The sequence below is a fragment of the Rhea pennata genome, chromosome 28 (assembly GCF_028389875.1).
Source record: "Rhea pennata isolate bPtePen1 chromosome 28, bPtePen1.pri, whole genome shotgun sequence".
NCBI classification, from domain to species: Eukaryota; Metazoa; Chordata; class Aves; order Rheiformes; family Rheidae; genus Rhea; species Rhea pennata.
This window is the reverse complement of record NC_084690.1, coordinates 3670942-3684544: the sequence shown is the minus strand read 5'-3', so window position 1 is coordinate 3684544 and position 13603 is coordinate 3670942. Positions and strand designations below refer to the sequence as shown.

General features: G+C 73.5%; 2 protein-coding genes across 2 annotated transcripts; one reads left to right on the top strand and one right to left on the bottom strand.

The window, feature by feature from the left end:
* Nucleotides 1–882: 882 nt before the first annotated feature.
* Nucleotides 883–3011, top strand: LOC134152017 (pulmonary surfactant-associated protein C-like). The gene is made up of 6 exons (XM_062597035.1): nucleotides 883–924; nucleotides 1277–1579; nucleotides 1655–1795; nucleotides 1943–2053; nucleotides 2183–2287; nucleotides 2857–3011. Exons 1-5 carry the CDS (start codon nucleotides 883–885, stop codon nucleotides 2276–2278), a joined length of 693 nt encoding a protein of 230 aa, XP_062453019.1. The 3' UTR covers nucleotides 2279–2287; nucleotides 2857–3011.
* Nucleotides 3012–3522: 511 nt separating this feature from the next.
* Nucleotides 3523–12952, bottom strand: LOC134151822 (collagen alpha-3(VI) chain-like). The gene is made up of 32 exons (XM_062596665.1): nucleotides 12849–12952; nucleotides 11846–11987; nucleotides 11156–11472; nucleotides 11000–11078; nucleotides 10653–10801; nucleotides 10486–10581; nucleotides 9664–9717; nucleotides 9398–9469; nucleotides 9302–9328; nucleotides 9039–9083; nucleotides 8878–8931; nucleotides 8733–8795; nucleotides 8589–8654; nucleotides 8408–8470; nucleotides 8227–8259; nucleotides 7998–8060; nucleotides 7858–7920; nucleotides 7687–7749; nucleotides 7550–7612; nucleotides 7312–7362; nucleotides 7044–7079; nucleotides 6854–6916; nucleotides 6711–6773; nucleotides 6511–6546; nucleotides 6334–6370; nucleotides 5631–6130; nucleotides 5458–5557; nucleotides 4700–5353; nucleotides 4523–4610; nucleotides 4169–4419; nucleotides 4029–4064; nucleotides 3523–3910 (listed from the first exon to the last, which is right to left on the bottom strand). Exons 2-32 carry the CDS (start codon nucleotides 11919–11921, stop codon nucleotides 3663–3665), a joined length of 3609 nt encoding a protein of 1202 aa, XP_062452649.1. The 5' UTR covers nucleotides 11922–11987; nucleotides 12849–12952; the 3' UTR covers nucleotides 3523–3662.
* Nucleotides 12953–13603: the final 651 nt, after the last annotated feature.

The following is a 13603-nucleotide window of genomic DNA, read 5'->3' as shown; positions in this document are numbered from 1 at the left end:
GCGAGCGCCGCAGAGGAAGGCTCCCACGGCCCCTCCCGCGCGCGGTGTTTGAGAGCAAACAGCCGGGAGCCACTCGAGAGGCTCCTGAGAGCCTCGACACCCTGGGAAAGGCGGGAGGGAACGGAGCGTGCGCCCACACCCACGTGCTCGCCCGCACCCACATGCACACGCGCACACGCGCGTGCACATCCCCATGCGCATGCACATCCCCACGCACGTGCACATGTGCACAACCTGCCTGCAAGCGCCTGCAGCGTCCACCCGAGCTGCCTCCCAAGCCCGGCCTCGGGGAGCCCCACGCGGCTGACAGCCCACGGGGTGCCCGGAGCGGCGCTTCCGCGACCCGCTGGCTCCTGCGAGCAGATCCGCTCGGGCGCAAGGCGCGGAGCCACCGGGCTGGCAGGACGCCGGGGGCACGACGCCAGGCCGGGGCGGCCCCCACTCCCACCGTTCGTGGGAAACCTTTGATGTTGGGTTTGCGCTTCACCCCTCTGGAGCTCCTCCAGGTGCCCGAGCCGGCGCGGGGACGTGGGCAGGGAGCCAGCGGCGCCCAGTGCCGGACACTCCACACTGCAGGGCAGCGCTCACCCCCGCCGGAGGGTTTACTTTGGCCCCGCAGCCCCGCTCACGAGGGGCAGAGTGGCCTCCGTGCCCGGGGACAAGTGTCCTCGGACCCTCTTGACCGGCAGGTTCCCAGGGGAAACCAGCGCCGGGAAAGGCAGTCGGCAAACAGAGGTGAAGTGAGTTGCACGCCTCGCCCGTGCCCACGGGGCCGTTCACAGGGGCCGCGCTCTTCCCCACCCCCAGCGCCCCGTATAAAGCCCCCGCCGCGGGCACTGCCGAGGCAGCCTGGGCCGGGAGGAGGAGGAGGAGGCGGCAGGCATGGAGAGCAACATGAAGCAGGTTGTGGTTGAAGAGCCACTGGTGAGTCCCTGCAGCCCGCAGCAGGGTGGCGCAGGACACGCTCGGGGCGTCCCTGTCCCCAGCACACGCCGAGCACTTCCCCGGCTTGCTCCCTTCGGGCGCGAGTCGCTAGAGGGGTCCCTGGGGGCGCTGGGCTGCTGTGGGGCACAGCAGCGGCACGGTCCCTGCCCCCCCCAGCGAGGTGCCCGTGCGTGGAACAGGCCCTTGTGGGGTGCTGGCATCTGCCTCGCCGCGGCCATCGCCAAACCTCAGGGGAATGGGGCGGGCGCCGCCGCCAGAGCAAGCCCCGTCCTAGCCGCCGCTCGCCCCCGGGCTGCCGTCTCCTTACCCCGGCTCTCTGCTGTGTCCCCAGGACGCGGAGATGCGCTGCTGCAAGCCCGGCTGCTGCCGCGTGCCCAGCTGCATCGCCTGCTGCCCCAAGTGCGCGCGGTGCTGCTGCCGCGGCTGCGGCGGCTGCGGCTGCCGCGGCTGCGGCTGCCTCAAGAGCTGCCTCTGCTTCGTGCCTCGCCTGCTCTGCTACCTGCCCCGCAAGCTCCTCAGCTGCCACCACCTCAAGTGCCTGCTCATCGTGGTGGTGGTGGTGGTCCTGCTGGTGGTCATCATCGCGGGCGCCCTGCTGATGTGGCTGCACGCGGCGCAGCAGCGCGCCGGCGCCGTGAGTACGGCCCCGCGGGCCCGGGGGGGGGGGACGCGCGGCGGCCCGGCGCTGACCTCCCTGCTCGCCCGCCAGGTCCTGCGGGTGACCGCGGCGGGGCTGGAGGCAGGGGAGCCCTGGCGGCGGCTCCCCGCCGGCTGCGAAGAGGAGGCTGCGACTTTCTACGTAGACGGAGGAGCCGGAAGCCCGGCCACCGTCGTCTACGACTACAAGAACGTGAGCGGGGAGGGACCGCTCCGGCGGGGCGGAGGGGCCGGGCTGCAGCCCCGGGGCACCCCGCGAGGGTGGAGGCGGGCGGCGAGGACGGGCGCGCGGGCGGGATGCCAAAGGGGCCCAAGCCAACGCGGGTCTGTCTGCAAACAGCTGCTGATCAGCTACAGGTCCGGGCTGCAGCAAGCCTGCTACGTCACCCGCCTGCACGAGGACAACGTCCAGGGGCTGGACGCCGTCGCCGCGGCCTTCCGGCGTCGGCAGGTGAGCGCTCAGCCGGGCTAAGGCGCCGCTCGGCACGCGCGGGGCAGAGAGGGGCTTGGGAGCCGCGCGGCGCGGCCCCGGCGTGCCTGCGGAGCCGGGCACGCCACGCCGGGCTGCTCTCCCCGCCAGGCTGAGGAGCGGCTCCCCGCGGCCCTGGCCGACCGCTCCCTCCTGGGCACCACCGCCAGCATCCTCTGCAGCGTCGTCCCCATCTACTGGGCCTAGCCCGGCGGGGTGAGTGTCCCCCCGCCCCGCGCCCGCCACCACGCCGGCCGGGCACGCGGGGGCTGCAAACAGCGCCCACTGCCTGGAGCAGCTGGTTTGGGGGGGTGGGCAGGGGGCTCGCAACGTGGGGGGGACCCGCGCCCACCCCGCGGGAGCACCGGCCGGCCATGCACGGGAGGCTCGGCAGGGCACTGCGGGCTCAGCGGGGTGCGGGGGGCGCAGCGGGGTGTGGGGGCCTCAGCGGGGGCACGGGGGGGCTCGGTGTGGGTGCAGGGGCTCAGCGGGGGCACGGAGCGCCGGCCGAGGCGGTGGGCGTTTGCTCGGGCGGCCGCTTTGCGCTGCTGACGCCCAGCCGCGGGCCGCGCTGGGGGACAGCTGCCTTGTCACGTAGCCTTCTCAGCTTCGCCAGACTCAAGTGCAAAAATAAGCTCCCAAAAAATGACATTTAAAGAAACCAGATTCTCTGTTCTAGTTCTTCCCTCCCGGCTTGCCCAGCTCCTTGCAATTCAGGGCTTATTTGCATTAAAAGCGCTTTTAGCATCATTTAAGTGGGAGCTGAAATTCTGCTGTGGCTGCAGGGCTCCGGGCAGGGCCTGGGGTCTTGCCCGGGTGTCCCGGGCTCCTGGCACCCTCTGGAGCATCGCTCAGCCCCGGCCCCAGCCCCCGGGACGTGGCAGAGGGACCAACCGGAGCCACCTGCTCTCGCCAGCCCCGGCACTGCCGGAGCCAAAGCCGTCCTGAAAAATGCGTCTGTCCTCTCCCGCCCCTGCAGCACCGAATAAAGGATTGGTGGAGGAATTAGGTCTCGAAGCTATTCCTGGCGGCAGCTTGTGCCAAAGGCGGTCATGGCCACCGCGCGCTTCCCGAGCCAGCGGAGGAGCCAGCGCTGCGCCTCCGGCCTCTGGAGCCCCCGGCTCCGCGGCGGGGAGGGGGCGGGTAGGGCAGGCCGGGCTGCTCCCGTTCCCGTGGCTCCGGGGCCGTTTCCGCCCCGCTGGCGGAGGAGCTGGGGCAGAGGGCGGGAGCGGGGAGCACTGCGGCCGGAGCCCCCGGGGACGCGGAGCGCGGCCGGCGGCGCGGCTGCCTGCCACTGCTCCCGCGCCGCCCGCCCCGGCATCCCGCCTGCGCCGCGCCGTAGCCGGGGAAACGGCCTGCCGGCAGCGGCGGCCGCAGCCGGGGCCTCCGGCAGCTTCGGGGCTCCCCCCAAGCCCTCGCCCTTCCCAGCCCAGCAGCACCGGCGCGGGCGACACGTGGCTTGCTTTTTATTTCCAACACAGCCGTGCCGACCGGAGCGCAGGCACCGGGCTCGAGCCGGAGGAGGCGGACGGCGGGGGAGGTGGGAGGGGTGCAGAGTTGTGCAAGGGCTCAGCGCCCGGCGCGCCGGGTCTCAGCGCTCGCAGCCGGGCCCCGCGGCGCAGCCGGCGGCGGGGCCGGGGGAGCCGGCGGCGCGGGGGCTCTCCCCGCCGCGGGGCAGGCAGGCGGCCTCGCACTGCTCCCGGCTCTCGAAGCGGTTGCGGCTCCCGCCGCAGCCGCCGTACCAGAAGAGCGAGCAGCGGGCCGGCCGGCGGCTCTCGAAGAACCACTTGGGCGAGTAGGAGCGGCAGGGCCCCGCGTCCCTCTCCTCCAGGCAGGCGGCTGCAAGGCAGGCGGCGCGGCGCGCTCTCGGCCCGGGAGCTCCGCCGCCCCGCGGGGCCGCCGCCCGCGCCGGCCCCCCTCCGGGGAGCCCCCCGAAGCCCTGCCGCCTGCTCCTTACCCTGCGTCAGGTTTCCCTCGCCGGCTCCGCCGGGACCTGCCGCGGCGTCAGAGCGTCGGCCGAGCCGCCGCCGGCGCAGCCGGCTCCGCATGGGGCCGGGCTGCGGGATGCGCCGGCCCCCCGCCCCGCGCCGCTCCTACCTGGGCCGCCGCAGGCGCGGACGCAGTCCAGCTCGCTGCCGAAGCGGTTGGCGTTGCCGCCACAGCCGCCGTACCAGAAGCGCTCGCAGGAGCCCGTCTCCGGCCGGTGGTACCACATCAGGGAGAAGTTGGTGCAGGCGGTGCCGGGGTCCCGGTGCAGGGCGCACAGCCCGGGGCCGCCGGCGGCCCGGCGGTCCTTGCCGGGGCTGGGGGCTGCCGCATCCCCCCAGCCGGCGGGCGCCTCCGGGGCTCTGCGGGAGGAGCAGGAGTCAGAGCGGAGGCATCCCGGCCGCGGGAGGCGGAGGCGGCCGGAGCCGTCCCCAGCAGCGGGGACTCGGGCAGCCGCTCGCTCACCGCGCGGCGCTCCCCGGCGGTGGCCCGGCGGTCCCGGAGAGGGGCAGCTCCAGCGGGCACTCGGCATCGTCCAGCACGCTGCTCTCAGCTGCGGGGCGGAAGCCGTGGGAGAGGTGTGCCGGTGGTCCCGGCAAAGAGGTTCCCGGGGAAGGGGCCGGGGGGACGCGGGGGGCTCACCCTGCAGCCGCCGGAGGAAGCCCAGCGCCGTCCTCTCGGCGTACACCAGCTCGGGCGCGTGCACCGAGCCCAGGCGCAGCGAGTGGTAGCGCCAGGCCGGCCGCGCCAGCGCCTCGGGCACGGCCGCCTCCTGCCGCTCCGCGCCCTCGCGGCCCAGCGCCAGCGCCAGCACGCCGAAGGGGCCGCACTCGGCGAAGCGGGCCAGCGCCCGCCGCGCCTCCGCGTCCCACAGCTCCGCCGCCCCCGTGCCCACGACCAGGAGCGCCCGGCGGCGGCCGCGGGAGCCCCGCGGGAAGGCGTGCCGGAGGCTCCAGGCCACGGCCCGGCCGGCGGCTGCGGTGGCCGCCCGCGGCACCAGCGCGCGCCGGAGCCGCTCCCGCAGCCGCTCCGCGGAGCCCGGCTGCTCCAAGGGCAGCTCGGCCAAACCTCGCCCGGGGGCGGAGGGGCCCGTGAGCACGAGGGCGACGCGGAGCCCGCGCTGCCCCGGCTCCGGCGCCGGCTGCAGCTGCCGCAGGAGGCTGCCGAAGAGCCCGCCGAGGCGCTGCAGCGTCTCCGCCGACATCCCCGGGGCCGCGTTGTCCACCACGAGGGCCAGGTCCGTGTCGGATCCCGGCGGCGGGGAGGCGGCGGGGCAGCTCCCGGGGTGGCATACGTCTGCGGGAGGGGTGATGCGGGGAGCGGCGTGAGCCCGGCCAGACAGCACCGCGGAGCACCCCCCCCCCCCCCCCGTCCCCGGGGCGGCCGCCCGGGCTGCGTACCGAAGCAGAGGGCGCAGGGCAGCACGGCTGGCCGCAGCGCCGCCGCGTCCCGCGCCGGCTCCGAGGCCCGCAGCCGCACCACGCGGAAGCGGCCGTTCACCTGCGGGAGAGGCGGCGGCGATGGGCGACGGCCCGGCGGGCGGCGGGGGCTGGCGCCCGGCGCTGTGGCTCACCTGGAAAGCCCGCTCCACCTCGGGCAGCGGGCTGAAGGTGAGCACCACGGGCACGATGCCCTGGGCTTCGCACTCCAGCGCCGCCGCGCCGATGCCCTCCAGCGCCTGGCTCTGCCCGCTGGTGACGAACAGGGCCACCTTGGTGCCCAGGGCGACCCGCCGGACCCGCTTGAGCACGTGGCGGGCCACGAAGCGCACGGCGGCGGCCAGGCGGCCCCGCTGCGAGGAGCGCGTGGGCGAGAGCCCCCGGAGCCGCCGCAGCAGCGCCGCCTGGCTCGGCGTGGCGCCCGGCCGCAGCACGTAGCTGGGTGCCGCCGCGTAGGAGAGCAGGGCCACGCGGGCCCCCGCCGGGCAGCTCCCCGGCGAGACGTGCAGGTCGCGCAGCAGGAAGGCCAGCACGTCCTTCATGCGGGAGAAGAGGGCGGGGGACACGGTGGCCGACGTCTCCAGCACCAGCACCAGCTCCATGGGGAAAAGCGGGCAGGAGGGGGCTGCGGAGGCTGCAGGGGGACGGCGGGGCGTCTCCGGAGCCACCCCCCGACGCAAGCCGCGCCGTTATCCGCATCCCCCGTCTCGGCTGGCCGCCTCCCGCCTCCGTCCACGCGTCCTCCGGACGTGCAGGCAGCCGCCTCTTCGCCCGGCTCCGCGCCCGCCTGTCCCTGCGTCCCTGTCCCGCCCCCCCGCCGCCGGCCTGGGCGCTCACCGCAGCTCTGGCGGATGAAGGCTTTGAGCTCGCAGGGCTGGAGGGGGAGCGCGAAGCGGGGTCAGTCCCAGCTCTGCTGCCCAAGAGCCCCCCGGCTGCGATCCGCCTCGCAGCCAGGCCGGGTCCCCGTCCCCCGCGCGGCACCGTCCAAGCCAGTCCCGCTCCGGCACCCCTTACCGTGGAGGGGGGGACGCCCGGCAAGCCCTGCTGGCCCTGCGTGCCGCGGCGGGAGGAGAGACAAGGAAAGGCCACGTTAATAGTGCGGTCGCGCAGGAGGAACAAATCCCCAGGCACTGAGCTTTCCCAGTTCTCTGCAGGAAAGGGGGATTTTTGCAGGCAGAACCGTCGCAGGAAATGGGGAATTTGCAGGGAATCACCATCTCTCCCGGAGGTCCCGTGCGGCCGCGGATGCCCGTTTCTCCCACGCTGCCGGGGACGCCCTGATGGAAAAGACGAGCCCCAGGCCCCGGGGTGAGGCGAGGCGGGCGCTGCCGGGACGGGGCGGCCGTGCCGTACTCACCGTGCGCCCGGGCGGTCCTCGGGCACCCTTGTCCCCCTCCTCGCCTCTCTCGCCCCGTTCACCCTGGGAGGGAAAAGTCAGCGGGAGCCCCAGCGCCTCCCCGCAGGCGGCAGTCCTGGGTGCCCCCGTCCCCTCTCCGCCGCCCGCGCGGACCACTGTCCCCCACGCCAGACCCGTCCCCAAAACTCACCTGAGCCCCGGGGTGTCCTGGCACTCCCGGCAAGCCCTGGGGGAGGCGGCGCAGGTGAGCTTGGCACGACATGCGCCTGCATGGTGCCCCCCCCGCCTGCCGGCCTCCCCCGCGCCGAAACGCCACCGCGCTGCTCCTCCACCCTGGGGACACTCGCGGCCGAAAGCAGAGGCTCGGCAGGCGGCGACGCAGCGGGGAGAGGGGAAGAGACCCAGTGCCAGCGGCTGCCAGGCTCCGGTAACGCTCCAGCGCCGGCGGCCGTCCCCACCTTTGCACCCTTCCTCCCGGGAGCTCCTCTGGTGTCGCAGCCGTTCTCGCCCTAAGCGGGTGGAAAATCCCGAAGCAGGCTGCAGGACCCACGGAAACCCCCCGCTCTCCCGAGCGTCTCCGCGCGCGGGCGCACGGCAGCCTCCACGGGGGATGCGGCTGCCCCCGAAGGGGCTGGAGGTTTCTCGCCCCGCCAGGAGCGCCCCGCGCCCCGCTGGGTGCTCCCCGCTCGGCCTTACCAGGGCTCCTTTGGGCCCCCGCGGTCCTGCGCTGCCCTTCCTGCCGCCAGCTCCGGCCTGGCCCTGCGGGAGGGAGAGGGGCTGCCAGCTGGGGGGCACCGCAGGGGCCGGGCGACGCTGCCTGCGCTGCCACCCACCTCCTCCCCCTTGGGGCCCGGTGGCCCCGCTTCTCCCGGCAGGCCGGCAGCTCCGGGAAGGCCCTGGGTGAAAGGCAAAGGAAGATCGAGGATGATCCCTGGGGAGCATCCGGGATATCACTGGGGGGAGGCAAGCTGGGGGGCGCCCGGCACAGGGGATGGGGACGGCACCTGGAGTCCTCTGCTCCCCGGGTGGCCGGTGACTCCCTTCGGCCCTCGCGGCCCCGGCAGCCCCTGCGAAGGGAGAGCGGAGGAGGCAGCGGGGCGGCGGGGCCAGGGCGGCGGGGGCCGCCGGGCTGCCCCGGCCTCACCTGCGCGCCTCCGTAGCCCTCCTCGCCCTGGGGGCCGGGGCTGCCGCGGTTCCCCTTCCTGCCCTGCGGGAAAACAGCGCCGCTCAGGCTGCCGGCTTGCTGCCGCCGGGGAAGAGAGCCAGCGGGCCGGGAGCCGGACGCCTGGGCCCTCCGCCGCGTCCCGGCGAGGCGAGGTGGGAGCCGAGCTGCAGGGGCTGAGCTGGGCCCGAAACGCGTTTCTGCCCCTCACCTGCGCGCCCTTCTGCCCCTTCTGGCACGAGCTCTGCGGAGGGAAACGTCGTCAGCCGCCGTGTCCCGGCGCAGACCCAGCGGGGAGCAGGCGCGTGGCGCGGGGGCACCGAGCCGGTTCGCGGTGCGCACCCGGGCGGGCGGGCGGGCAGCAGAGCCAGCTCCCCTCTCCCGGGACCTACCGGGTGTGCGGCAGGGCCCGGTGGCCCCGGCGGCCCAGGGGGCCCGTCCTCGCCGGGGTCTCCCTGGAAAGCATCCAGGACTCAGAGAGGGGCAGAGCTTCCAGCCGCCCTTCCTACGTTTCTTGTTCCTGCCGGCCGCCTGCGTCCCCCCGCGGTGTCCCGGCCCCCCGGGCGCCCTTACCTGGGGGCCCCCGTCTCCTCTCCACCCCGGGATGCCGGGCTGGGCGCTGCTCCTCCCCGGCGGACCCTGCGGAGCAGAGAGGGGGCTCAGCGAGCCCACGTCGCGCCCGCAGCGCCCCGCTCGCGCCCGCCCGTCCCTACTCACCGCCTCGCCGGGAGGGCCCGGCAGCCCCTGCTCGCCCCGCGCGCCCCGGGAGCCTTTCCGCCCCTAGGGAAGGCAGCGGGAAGGGATTTAGGCACCAGCGAAGGAGGCAGCGCTTGCCCAAGGCTCAGCCCTTGCAGCCTCTCACCTGCCTCCCCCGGGCTCCCTTCTCCCCGGGGCGGCCGAGGGCTCCGGCTTCGCCCTGGGAATGAGAGAGGTGTCTGTGCCCTGTCCAGCCCGGCTCCAGCGGCCTCGCCGGGGCAGCCACGGGGCGGACCGGGGGCGAGGAGCGGAGAGGGCAGCACCCACCTGCTCCCCATCCACGCCGTCGTAGCCGGCTTCTCCGGGCAATCCCTGCAAGGCGAGCAGCACGGGTGCCGGGAACGCACCGCACGGCGTCGGAGCGCCGCGTCCTGGGTTTGCCCCGTTTGCCCCGGCACCGCGTCGTGCCCCAGCATCCTCTTCCCTGCCCATCCTCCTCCTCGAGGTGCCCCGCGCGCTGCCAGGTTTCCCTGGCTGCCGTCGGCGCTGGCAGGAGCAGCCACGGGATGAACCGCCGTGCGGGGACCTACCTGGTCCCCAGGGTGACCCATCAGTCCCTGCAAGGAGACAGAGGGTGAGAGCAGGGCAGCCGCGGGCACCCGCGCCGGGCTGCGCAGCCCTCTCACCTTCGGTCCGCACTGGCCCGGGCATCCCTGCATCCCGCGGCTGCCGGGGAGGCCTCGCGGGCCCTGCTCCCCCTGGGCCGGAGGGAAGGGGAGGCCCTCAGAGACGCCGGCTCTGCGGCGGCTCTGCTCCCCACAGCTGCCTTTGCCAGGCTCCGATGTGCCTCGCCACGCACCCGCCAGCCGTGCCCGCGCCGGCCCGGCCGCGCGGCACTGCTCCCCCGGGACCTCCCTCTCCCCCCACCCCCGGGATCCCACCAGCAACTTACGCCGTGCCCGTGATCGCCCTCATCTCCAGCGCGTCCCCGGCTGCCTCTCACCCCCTAGGACAGAGACCGGCCCTGGGAGAGGCAGCCGTGACCCCCCCGGCCCGGGGATGGACCCCCGGGCTGGGAGCCAAGGCCGCTGGGCTCCGTTCATAGCCAGGGGAGGAATGGGAGAGGATCACAGCGAGAGCAAGGAGCTCCCGCCTTGGGACGGGATGGCCTTTCCCTCGCCCCAGCTCGGGGCACGGGATCAAGCTAACGCGAGCTGCCCGGGCTCTGCTTCGCCCTGGGGAGGGACACAGGGCTCCACATACACAGCATGGGGTGCTTTTCCCCCCGGGGGGTGCTCGATGAAGCCCTCCAGCCCCCGGCCTTGCTTTGCCCCAGGTCTGTGCTCGGATGCTGGTGCACAGGCGCGGCCGCCGCGACACCGCGGTGCGGGCAGGGCAGACCCGACTCGCCCTCGAGGCTGGGATGCAGCTCGGCGCTGCCGAGCCCACACGCCCCGTGGAGGGGGCCGGGGGGCCGCCCTGCTCCTGCAGACGTGGCTTGGGGACCCGGGGAAACCTATCCCACCCGGCTGGGAAAGGGCAAGGTCTAAACTTTGCTCAGACACAAGGAAAACAAACAGAGAGCGCGAATCCCCCCGGTGCCCATTTGGAGCAGCGCGGCGGCAGATGTGCGCACAGCTGGACGCGCCGCAGCCTCCCGCACCGCTGACCTAGCGCGTCAGGCATGCGGCTCGGCCGCGGCCCCGCGCGCCGCCGCCGCCGGCGCTGCCCGGGGCACCGCTCCCGTGCCGCCCCGCCGCCCCGGCCGTGCTACCTTGGCGCCCCGGCGGCCCCCGGGGCCCCGCGGGCCTGGCAGCCCCACGCAGCTGCAGGGACAAGCGTGGCAGCACGTCCGCTCCGCGAGGGCCAGCTGCGGGCAGAGGGCGGCGATGCAGGGGTGCTGAGCCCGGGCGGGCGCCCCGTCGCCCGGCCCGGCCTTACCAGCTCCTGCGCCACGTGCCCGCCGACCTCGGGCATGTCCACGGCGAGCTGCGCGCCCTGCCCCGGCTGGCGCCCAAACTCCACCAGCCGCAGGTGCTCCAGCCCGCTGGCGTTGTTCACCGCCACGGTCAGCAGCATGTCAGCTTGGCCTGGGGGGGACGGGGTGCCGTGGGGCGGCCTCGCTTTTCCCCGCTCGCCAGCAGCGGGGCTGGCATGCCGTGCGGCACTGCTGGCCGTGCTCGCGGTCACCCCATGGCGTGCAAACGCACTGCAGCAACGGTCCAGGAGTGCAAACGCGGTGCTCGCCCCGCTGCTCGCCCCGCGCTGCCCCTTCCCCGCCGCCGCACCTTGCAGCGCCGCGGACGTCGCCGTCTCCTTCAGCCTCCCCGCGTCGTCATCCAGCCCGTCCGTGAAGACCAGCAGCACCTGAGCGAGCAGGGGTCCGGCGCTCGGCAGCCGCCCGGGAGCCGGGGCGCCCCGCGGGGCAGCGCGCGGGGCCGTACCTTGGCGTCGGCCGCCCGGCGCGCCAGCGCGCCCAGGAAGCTCTGCAGGGCGGGCTGGGTGAGGTAGGTGCGCTGGAAGGCATGAGCCTGCGCCAGCCCGCGCAGCGTGTCCGCCCAGGGCTCGTGGAGCCAGTCCTGGAAGAGGGTCTCGCCGTCCGGCCGCGCGCTCTGCAGGCTGAGGCTCGGGCTCAGCGGGCTGCAGGTGAGGCGCTCCAGCGAGGCCACGTCCCGGAGGATGCGCTCCAGGTAGGTGTGCAGGTTGGACTGCTGGTAATCGGTGACGTCCAGGGCCGCCAGCACGTGGAGGGCGCACGGGCCTGCCGGGCAGAGCGTGCAGACCCAGCCAGCCCCTGCCTCCCCCCACCTCCGCCCGGCCCCCCGAGGAGGGATGCCTGCAGGGACCCCTGCGAGGAGCCCGGCCGCCCGCGGTGCAGCGTGGCCTTGCGATGCACCGCGATCCCTCAGGGCACTGCGGGTTCGGCGAGCTGCAGCTGTGCGGTCCCTGCTCCACCTTGGGGGCCAGGACCCCACAGCTCCTTTGCCAGCGAGTCCCCGGACCTTCTCCCCTGCCCCTCAGCAGGTGCAGATCTGCTCCCCCAACCCCGCGGGGACCGGCGTGCCCCATGGCAGGACGCCTCCGTGCCATCGCTGCCCCCCGGGATGGCGGCACACAGGGACATCCTCACTCACCCGCCTCCTGGCTCCGGGCCCCTCCGGCTCCAAGGATGAGCAGAGCCGCGGGGATCCAGGCTCTGCACAGCCCCATGTCCCCAGCGAGGAGCAGGGACAGCACAGGCCACCAGGCAGGGAAGCGGCTCCTCCGTGCCCTGAGCTGGCAGGGGACGAGGGGTGAGCGCGGGGCTGCGGCCGGGCGCCAGGCAGCGATGGCAATAGCGGGGCGCCCGGGTGGGGAGGCGGCAGGCGCAGGCCTGGAGCTAGCTCGGCTCCCCATCCATCACCGCTGACAGTAACACCTGGAGCGCAGCCCAGCCGAGGGGCCGGTGCGGCCGTCCAAGCCCAGCCAGGGCTGGCCTCATCCTGCCTGGCCACGGGGCTGTTTGCAGACACCGCTGGGTGCGTTTTTCTCCCCTCGCTCCTTATGCAATGATCTGCAATCTGACTGGGAAGGGAGTCAGGGACAGCACGAGTGAGGACACATGGATGCCGAATCCATAAGGGAGCAAAACCTCTCCTGGCTGGTCTTTGGGATGTGTTTTGCGCTCATCTCCGAAGCTGTGAAGACGCCAACGCAGCCTACTGCCCACCCAACTCTGCCTTCAGGGCTGCATCTTTAGTAGCTGCAGATATTTTTCAAGAGCTCTCAAAATGCTTCTCAGCGCTCGCAGGGCACCGTTCTCCCCCGCTGCCGGGGAGCTGGGGGAGCAGAGGCACGGGAGAGCCAGGGCGTGCCGCGGACGGAGCCCGGAGTCCCGCTGCCCGCAGCCGCCAGACCCGGCCACCACCGATCCTGCCGGCGGGCTGGACACAGCCTGCCCCGTGCCCCGGCTGCGGGGCAGGAGCGAGGGAGGAGAGGAGGTGGTCGAAGCCCCAAAACCTTCCAGAATGAGCAAAGTGATGAACCAAAAAGCGCGGTAGGAACCTAGGATGGAGCGGAGCCCGTGGCGCTGCAACAAGCCCCCTGCAACCTCCCCAGGGTGACTTCTCTCTGGAACAAGGAATCCCACGCTCTTACCTCTCCCGTCCCAGCGCCGGTGAGGGGGGTCCTGGGAGCTGTATCCAAGATGCACAGAGGCAAATTAATTCTGGCCGGTGCAGCCGACCGCAGGCTGGAGGAGTTGGCTGCCTCCTTGGGAGGATGTGCGTTTGGAGGTTTATTTATTCCACGGCTCAAAAAAAACATCATATGTCAGACACGTCAGGGGGAGCTGCGCCGCGGCCAGGGCCGACGCTCCCGGTCTCCCCGGGCTGGGCCCACGCAGGAGCGGGCTGAGCCCTCGCGGGCTCGAGCTGCGTCGCCCCTTCTCCCGCTGCCAGCCCGGGCCCCGGCCAGGCCGCGAGAGGCGGCTTCCCGTCCCCGAGGAGGGCACGAGGAGCTCCTCGCTGGGCGATCTGCGGTACAAGACCATGGGCGGCCAAGGAAGACCTCCGCGGTGCCTGGAAAAACGTGCCTGCCGGGGAGCCACTTCCCAGGAAACAAAATCCCACGTGAGAAACGCAGGCTTATGTGGAGGGAAGAGGGGGGAATATCCACGGAGAGCCCTGGGTCACCAGGAAAGCTGCACCAGAGAGGGGCAGTGACCCAGCAGGAAACGGCAGCCAGATCCTGACATAATGGATTTAGCTCATCCGGGGATTCAGCCGTCCGCCATCCTTCCCAGCCCAGGCAACACACACGGATGGAAGCAGAAAGTATTTTAAAGCTTGGCTTGTTTTTTGCAGGGGATCTGTTTATTTACTCAGGAGATAAATAGACATCGGAGAGGAATT